This window comes from Gavialis gangeticus, unplaced genomic scaffold, assembly GCF_001723915.1.
Source record: "Gavialis gangeticus isolate Ggan-Ray unplaced genomic scaffold, GavGan_comp1, whole genome shotgun sequence".
NCBI lineage: Eukaryota > Metazoa > Chordata > Crocodylia > Gavialidae > Gavialis > Gavialis gangeticus.
Window position 1 is genome coordinate 14335818 of NW_017729019.1, and position 9266 is coordinate 14345083.

General features: G+C 43.6%; 1 protein-coding gene across 6 annotated transcripts in view; it reads right to left on the reverse strand.

The window, feature by feature from the left end:
• The window catches only part of ANKS1A (ankyrin repeat and sterile alpha motif domain containing 1A), a 154192-nt gene that overhangs the window by 111122 nt on the left and 33804 nt on the right, over nucleotides 1–9266 (reverse strand). For all 6 annotated transcript variants that reach the window (XM_019514158.1, XM_019514159.1, XM_019514157.1 and 3 more), the window contains 3 exons: nucleotides 6257–6374; nucleotides 1837–1880; nucleotides 353–485 (listed from right to left, as the gene is read on the reverse strand). In XM_019514158.1, the coding sequence (XP_019369703.1) occupies nucleotides 353–485; nucleotides 1837–1880; nucleotides 6257–6374 (295 nt within the window). The remainder of the gene's footprint in view (nucleotides 1–352; nucleotides 486–1836; nucleotides 1881–6256; nucleotides 6375–9266) is intronic.

Below are 9266 nucleotides of genomic sequence, written 5' to 3' on the forward strand. Positions count from 1 at the left end.
CAATAAAGAAAGCCTCAGAGACTAGGACAGAAATACCCCAGGGAATTTGCCAGGGAGGGAGGAGTAGGCAAAGTTGGGGGGGAAGAAAGTAGATGAAAGCCTTCAAGGACAAGTACCCAAAAGCTTGCAAAGAACAATTTTTCCAACTATTTAGTTGGTCTAATGAAAGATGCATCACATTTACCCAAAGAACCTTGTCTGCTTAAAGGAGAAGTAACATTTCAAAGTGGATAACACACTTCCGTGCTAAAAACCTCAGATAAAGCCACACACACAGAAGGGCAAGAACAAGCCCACCTCTTTGCCATCATGTACACCAGGCTAAAACGCAAAACAAAACCAAGGATCTTACCTTTGGAGGTCTCGATCAAGTGAGCCTCGGGGTTGGGATACGACTCGGAATGGCTAGAAGAAAGATCAGCAGAGCCTCGGCGATTCAGCAACCACTGACCGTCTTGGGCAGACAGGCCTTTTCGGGGCCTGACCTGTAAATACATCTCTGAGGTTTTAGGCCTCCTGGTCCACAACAGTAATAGTGTGCCAAGTGTGACTGGCATTCTGCTGGACATGCACAACAGCAGCAAATTAGAGGAGCTATGCACAATACGGGCAGAGTCTCCAAGGTCTGAGGGAACGTTAGTGGCCCACCGGGTGCCTAACTTCCTTCTGTGCCTTCAACATTGCTCCCCTTGATTTACACCACTGATTCTCAACCTGGGTGCCTTGAAATCCTTTCAGGGGGATGCACAATGCTCATACTATAAGGTATGCAAACACAATTCACAAGATATACCCAGAGATTTCAAACAGGAAGCCACAGTGTTAAAAATATTCTGATCCATTGCGGGCTGAGTTCTTTTCAACAAAAAAGGCTGTATTATTTTTCCACACTCACAAAATGAGTTAAAACTAAAAGCTGGCATTTTGAGGGGTGCCTCCCATTTAAGGTTGAGAATCAATGGTCTATACTTCAGATTTAATTCAGACATTAATCCCGTGAAATAAAATTTCCCTCACAGGGATTTCCAATAGCAACTAATGTCTAAACCAAGACAATCCATTGCCTAAAAAAAATAAAAAGCATTTCAGTAAGAAGTTCAAGAGCCCCTTTATGTAGAGGCCTTGTTTGTCTCCTTGGTTTTCCAGTGCCATGCATGTTAACAGCAACGAAATAAGTAACTGATATGATGCTGATTAGGTTACCTGGTTGTGGGTATAAAATTTAACTGGATTTAAGTGACCCTTTGGCCAGCAGTCAAATCTCTCCATATGAAATACTTCTCCTAGCTAACACTTTCCCTAGCTAAAACGCTTCAAACAAAATTGCTGCTGTGTTCCCTGCAGTCACTAGAGTCAGTCTAAGTGTCGTCCCCACCCGAAAACTGGAAGGGCTCACTACATCTCACCTGCACAAAAACAATCAAATTGTTATTGCAGCTGCTGTGTGTGTCCAGGTTCTGCATGCTAGAGCCGACAAACTGCACGAATTGCTTCTCATTCCACCCGGATCGTACACAGTACGCCTGGATGAAAGAAAGCTGCCTGCCTGAAATCCTGATTGCATTCCAGCCCCCCAAATTCTCTAGTGAAAAAACTAATGTCTACTGACAGTTAAGGCAATAGTCCTAGTTACTATGAAATACCAGTACTGTTCTGCACTTAAGCTTAAGCCAGCATGTACAGTACAGACACAGGCTCATGTCTCTCCCCCAAGGCTGAAGTATTAATTTTGCATCATCCAACAAGGAGAAAGCTTTAATAAAAGACAAGCATGGGATACTTCCTTAGCTTGCATCACATTTAAAACATATCAAAAGACATCCAAGACACTCCTACCTGAGGTTGGCTATTGCTGGCAGCACCTGAAGATGAAGACTCCCCTGGGAATTGAAGAAAGACAAAACCTGAGAATGAAACTCAGTGCACTGGGCTATCCTGAGCTTCCTAGGACTAGGCACAGGGAGGAATCTGGCCAATAGAATTTACTTACAAGAGCCATCGCGGAGTTTGTATGGTCTGATTTGCAACACATTTTAGACCTTGTACAAATCCTTTATCTTATGGGACAGGAAGCTATTTTATATCAAGCCAAGCCACACCTAAAAGCTCTGTCCAAAACACAAACAGTACTAAAGAGTTAGCTTTGTTTAAAAAAAAACAAACAAAAAAAACTGCTTTGGTCTGTTCACGAAAGAGATAAGCCATGGGCAGTCATGACTAGGTAAGAGACGGAGAGGAGGCTGCAGTTATGAAAAAGGGAAAACACTATTAAAAACAGCAGCTAGAATATCATGCCTTAAAGCTTCCCTGCAGGACCTTCATTGACCTGGCTCTTGCCTCCGCCTCCACCCCCACCCCTCCCCTGATATTATAACCTTCCTCCCCTCTACTCAAAGGTTATTTGCTGCTCCAGAACTCACCAAGGGATATTCAACACTCAGGAATCAACGATGCTAAAATGCTTAAGAACAATGCAAAGCCAGTCCTAGGCTAGGCTGGACAAGTTGCAACACTAGTAGCTTGGCCACACTCCCATCTCCTGCACTACTGCAGTGCTTAAACAACTGAGCCCTTAACTTCCAAGTTAAGCGTAGGAAACAAAAAGCCATTGTTAACAGCAGAAGGGAAGCAATTCCTCTCTTATGCTTCCTTCTCCCCACCAATACACTGCAAAACGGAACAGGAGCTGATGAGACCACCCCCCTTTGGGCATCATTGCTGCCTTTTGAATTCCTGAGCTAATATTTGCATAAGAGTAATGCAGTAGTTTGAGCCCTTTTCCTTTCACAGCAGCCCCCGGCCCATCACATGACCAGAGTCACCTCCCACTGGGCTAAGTCTAACACTATTCCAATTAAAAAAGGAAAGGAACAAACAGACTTTTAGGATCAAACAATTACATCTTGGATTTCCCTACCTCCAACTAGGGAGTCTCTTGGTTCAGTAGGAACAGTGACACTTCCCCTAGGCCGTGAATCCTGCCTTCGGCCTATCTTTCAAAAAGGACAAATGTTGATAAGCTAAATGGAAAGTCAAATGGGCTGGAGGGCTCAAGAGACTTTAATGAGGGACATAGGTTGTAGCCGTGTTGGTCTAAGGCCATTCATTCCATCCAGGAACAGCACACACCAACTACAGATGCTTCCTCAGCCTGATGAAGGGTATTTATACCCAAAAGCTTGCAAAGGAGAATTTTTCCAACTATTGAGTTGGTCTAATAAAAAAAATACCAGATTTACCCAAAGGACCTTTAATGAAGAGGAGAACTGAAATGTCTTCAAGTGCAAGGCAGTTAAACTATCAGGAGTCAGTATCTTAAGTAAGGGGCTCCAGAGCTGACTGAATAAGATGGCTACCTCAGGAGGGATACTGGGAATAACCAGAGAGATTACAAATATTGGGAAATAATGTCTAACAACAAAGCAAGCAGGATCTTGGAGGTCAAGAAGGGTAGAGATAGGTATACAATGAAAATTAGCATGAGCTTTTGTGAAGTCAAGCTCACTTTATCAGAAGCGCTCTATAGGCAATTGTATTTAGTTAGTCTATAAGGTACATATCTACCCTGCCTTCTACTTGACTTCAGGCTAACTGCCTCTAAAATGAGAACTGTTAGAGGGCAAGCTCAGATGGAGCTTGTAAAGAATATTAAAGCAAATAGTGCGGAAGGTCCCTCAGCATACAAGGTTAACAACATTTTAGGACAATTCTATAGGAAAGAACTGAAAACTTGGTAGTTAATGGGAAACCCTATGAAATGCTGTGTGGGTTTACCTAAGGTTGACTGTGCCAAAGTAACCAGATAGCTTTCTTCGAAAAGATAAGCACTTTCTTAAACAAAGGAAACGCAAAAGATCTTTCATCTGCACTTCAGTTAAGTCTTAGATTTGATGTCACATGGAAACTAGAGATAAGTACAAGAATTTAAGGTGGTTAGGAACTGGCTAAAGGGAAGACAACAATGGTAATATTAAACAGGAGAGGTGCCAGACTGGAGGGAGGGAACAAGAATCCGTTTTGGAACTTATCTTATTAAATATTTTCATCTGTGATCTCGGCACAAAGTGGCAAGCGCTGGTGAAATGGCCTGCTGAAGAAGTTGGGAGATGGCAGTGCTAAGAAGAATCGGGGCACTGAACAAAGAAAACTGGATGACAGACGGGAGTAATAAATACAGAAGGAAAAATCAGTAGCATGAAATGGTCCTACACTGGGGACTAAAAACAAATCTTCAGCTACCAACTAGGGGCTCATCACCTGGAAGTGACCGAGGAAATACAAACCTAGGATGCCTCTGGCAAGGCACCATATTTCCAGCAGAGAGGGGGAAGTATTGGCACCCTTGTAAGACAATGGTGAAACTCATGAAGAACACTGGACAATTCTGGTTGCCCACGTTAAAAATAATTAACTTCAAATTGGAACAGGTGCAGGGAAGGGTTACTAGGGTGAGCAGGGCAATCAGGGGCCTATATGAGAGAAGCCTAAAAAAGGTCGTTTAAGCTAACAAAAAATGCAGGCTGAGAGGGAACGTGATTGCTGCATATAAAAGTGTCACGAGGTAAACACCAGATGAGCAGAAGAGCTAAAGAATGGTGCTGGTACATGAATAAGAAATAAACTGGCTAAGAACAAGTCTAGGCTGAAAACTGGAGAAACAGGGAGGTTCTGAATGGCTTTCCAATCAATGCAGAGGAGGCAAAACACTAATTTCACTTAAGAGAGTTGTAGTAAGCATCTAAGTAGGTGGTGTGGTGCTTCTGATAACAGGGGACTGGATTTTGGTGACTGAAAAGATCACAAGTAACTTCCATCAACAATTCGTCCATTAAAGGGTCTGGGCCCACAGCCTCTGCAGTACTTGTGTCCTGTGCCAGAGCGAGAGTCCAACTAGGAGCTCAGGCGTGCCTTTGACTGCACTGTGTTTCATGTGTTGTGTAATCAGTCATATACTATCAGTATATTAAACAGGCAAAGAGAAAGAGTAGGAGGAAGGGGCAGCGCTGTCAGTAGCAGCTTACACTGAAGTCTGGCAACAATGGTGCTATGTAATACAGACTTTCCAAGCCAACACTGCTAAACTTTCCAATTGCTTCAACCCCAGGACCCTTCTGAGTTGGGACTGCACAGCCCCAACCTGAAAGGCACTGCACTTTTGTTTTGGGCAATGAACAAGCTTTGCCAATGGCTGATGGGAAACTGATGACCTCTTGGGCCACTGCTGTACATGTAGGGATTATGGGCTGGAGTGAAGAAATGAAAGTCAGCATCTTATAAACACACTAGTACAAAAAACAAAACAAAAAAACCCTGTAGATTTTGCAGGGCAGGCAGTCAGTCTTGGATCATAGTGACCCCTGGCTCATTCTCAGGATGTGACCTTTATTTGTAGCACTGGTGCGTGAAGATCTCAACTAAGTCCCCAGAACTCTAGCTTGTGTGTTTACATATAACCCATCTTTCATCTGAAAGGACTTTCCCTGAAGGACAATCACATGCAACAATAGCCAGCTGCAAAACGTGAAGCAGTACACAACGCACACTGGCTCCTAGATCCCACCTGGAGTCAGAGAAGGACGATCCCTCTGGGAGAAGAGAACAGAGTTCAGTATATCTGGTGGCATGGCTAGATTTTCAGCCAATGCCTAGAGGGGGCTTATCTTGTACGTGTTTGTTTGCTTCTTTTGTTCATTTACTTTTCTAATTGGCTTTGACACCCAGCAGTGTGCTTGTTGATTTAGGATTGTGATGCCAGGGCCAGACCCTCAGCTGATGTGAACTGCCATCTCTGGATTAACTTCAAAGCAAACTCCACTGACTGACATCTGCTGAGGATGCAGCCCCTTTGTATTTACATACTTGTATCTGTTTGACTCACTTAACCAGATTTTTTCCCTAGTGGCATTAGGCCGGATAGATGTGTGCTTTTATCTGTGTTTGTTTCATTTGCCTTGGGCCTGAGGTTCACTGTTTAATTTATACATTAAACATGTCAGCTCCCTAGCATCTCACTTGGTTGAAAGGGAAAGAAACCTCCTCTCCTCAACATGCATCTTGGGCAAAAATACTTTAAACCCTCTTTACCTAAAGAAAAAGGAGAGTGCCAGGACCAGGCAAGGGGCACACAAGCATGCAAGCAAACCACTGCAGTGCAGAACTCAGCCACCCACTATGGAAACACAGGTAGGATCATTCATATTACATGCACCAACCCAGGCAGTCAGGGAATTGCACTCTTTCTAGGCAGGGCTCTTACCTTTTGCTTTTCTGTCTCCTGCAACTGTCTTTTTAGTTTCAGCTGTAAGCAACAGCTCATAAGGATGCTCCTCTTCCTCAGCAGCACTTCCCCTGCTCTTCCTCTGTGTGACAGTGGCCTACAAGACACAGCACATTGTAGTTGCCTGTCAGGAAACCCATTTTATTTACCCCTGTGATAAGTAATGCACAGGGTCCTCTTTGCTTCATGGCTCAGACCACACACCTGGTGCAGACTTCACATCCTTAGCTATAGGACTATAATCTGGAACCTGAAATTACCATTAAAAAAAAATTAAGAGTGCTATTTTTTAACACTTAAAATTGAAGAAAGCTCCCCAGCACTGACTGAACTGATACACAGTGATGACTTCATGAATTTGCAGACAGCCTGAAAAAGAGCAGAGACCTGTCCCCCTATTTATCTTAACAGAATGTTAACTCAGACCACTGGATGCAAATTTGCAGAGCCATGTTAACTGTTTAGCTGCTGATTGTACCTAAAAGCCTAGCTGCCTCTGTCAAAGCCTTCCATGCGCACCAAAACCACAAATGGCATTTTTGATGCTGAGTCACATGGCACACTTAAAACTGAGCAGACCTAGGGTAATGCAATATAAAAACTGAATTTGATAGAGTAAGACAGTGATCGAATCATCATATTCAAGTCAAGAAAAACATCATGTTTTTAATGCATCTTTACCAGCTTCTGATTCTCTAGTCAAGTGCAAAATACAGGAGTCCTGCTGCAGAACTGAAGTCAAACTTGGCCTAGATTACACATGTTGTCCCTCAGATGCCTGCCCGCACTGCTCGCAGATGATGTGTACACCCAGCTTCCCAGACCTCCAAAACGTACAATCCTTGATTTGCTCCAACTTCCCAGCTAATAGGACGACTACACACGTTACATTTTGAGCCTGCTTACAGCCCTTCCCTGCTTGGTCAAGTGCGCGTTGACTCCACCTGTAGATCAGGTCCCAGAAACCTTTTTGTAACTGCACTGCTGCAACGGTGACAGAGTCCACCTCAACTAATGTAATTTCTGTCAGAGTGACTAAACCAAAACCCAAGGTCAGGAAGTCAAACCACTCAACCTGCTGGCCGGGTAGGAAAAAAACAGTCTACTCAACAAGGTCATGCCCTCCAAAGGATGCAAAAGACCTTGCTGCCCAGGGCCAGTCTACTGGGATGCTGGAGACTACCAAAATTCATCCCCAGATGAATGTCAATCATTTGATGCAACAAATTTGAACATCTTTCCCTTTTCTAGATAGGGACGGTCTACCCATCTATGTGGCAACTAGGCGGCGCTCTAAATCAGCCTGTAGCACTATGGCAAAGACAGAAAGAAGTTGCAGGCCTCAGCCACGTGCTACACTCACATATTGCTTTTGCCTAAACCCCGTCTGCTTTTAAATCCGTGTCCCAGTGGAAAGCAGCAGCCTGCCCAGCACAGTTTATTCTACCTGTATTTTGAGCAAAAAGTGAAACTTCATGAGCAGTAAGTTCCTTCTCAGGTGGAACTGTTCTGGACAGGAGCAAATTAAGAAACTTCTGACCAGATGGTGCTGTAGGAACATGAAAAACCATTACCAGTTGGTAATGGGCTTTAGCCAGAGCTCCTGGAAATACTAGACAGCAGCAGGCTTGTTGCAACAGTTATAACCAGGATCAAGCCAGGCATAAATATACTTTTAATACTCCCACAGCTGACTCTTCTTATGAAGCTCTACTTCAAATGTGATGAATGCATTCATGACAAATCCTACGGCTCCTAGAATCTGCTGCTGTGCTGAAGAACTTTGTACGTCCTCTGGTTTTATTAGGTGGAGGGTTGTATGAATATTTCAGCTTGTGTGGGTTTGGGTACACACCATTTTCCTCATTGCACAGACACCAACCCTCTACTGCAGCTTTGTGTTCCAACGAACTCAAAACCACAAAGTGAAACTCAGAAGTCCAAGACTCAGAAGTCTGCTTGCCTTTGGTGGTGAACCCTACCCAACCCAATTGCAGGAGAAAGCCAAAATAAAGCTTTCCCCGATTTGACCTTTACTTATTTACATGCTCTGGTCTGCAGTCAAACACCCGTACTCCGACAGAGTTGTCAGTGAAGAATGTGAGATAGTCTGTAACAGGTGCCTTCTAATTTTCACAGGTAAAACTTCAGGTCCATCCTCAAACATTGCACAGTGTGCTAGCATGTTTTGTTAACTGCTACTCTGACTCCAAGAGGTGACAGTGGCTTTTGCTGCTGCTGAATGGCAGGTATGCAAGGTGGCATCCTCCTTTTGGAAAGAAAGAAAGGCAGGTCCTCTTTCCACATCTGCTAAAAGAGTTGAGACCCTGGTCATTTTGGAGCATCAGACAAGGAATACTGCTTTTTATTTAAAGCCAATACACCCAATCTACTGTTACTTTCCATCTTCTGTTACAGGTTGAGGAAAAAAAAAGGCAATTTTATTTTTCTCTATTTTGTTCTGATCATCTGGACTTGGAGAAAAGGTAGGGAGAAAAGAAGAATGTAAGACCTCTTCTTACATTCTTCTTTTCCCCCCACCTTTTCTCCCCTCCCCTACTTTTCTGCCCTTTTTCTTCCCGATGCCCTACCATTTCCCTTTTGACTGATAGCCTCTTTTTTGTCTTGTTTTATTACCACTGTAGTGTTTCCCTTTGGCCTTTTTTGTCCCCTGCTTTCTTCCTCCTCCCTTCCCCCACTTTACCTTTTGTCTTTCTAATCTCTACCTATTTACATTCTCACTGACATCCGCCACATTTTTAGCTTCTCTCATTCCTTGGAGTCTCACACCAGCAGAGACTTTCTATGCCTAAAGAAGGATGACTGCGCCCAAAAGCTTGCTAAGAACTTTTTTCCAACTACTCAGTTGGTCTAATAACAGAGATCACTTCTACTTAACAACACTGAGCATTAAGACTTACCTGCTTTGAGATGGGTAACATGCCTATACCCAAACCACTGAAATGGACTGATTTCATATAAGATGACA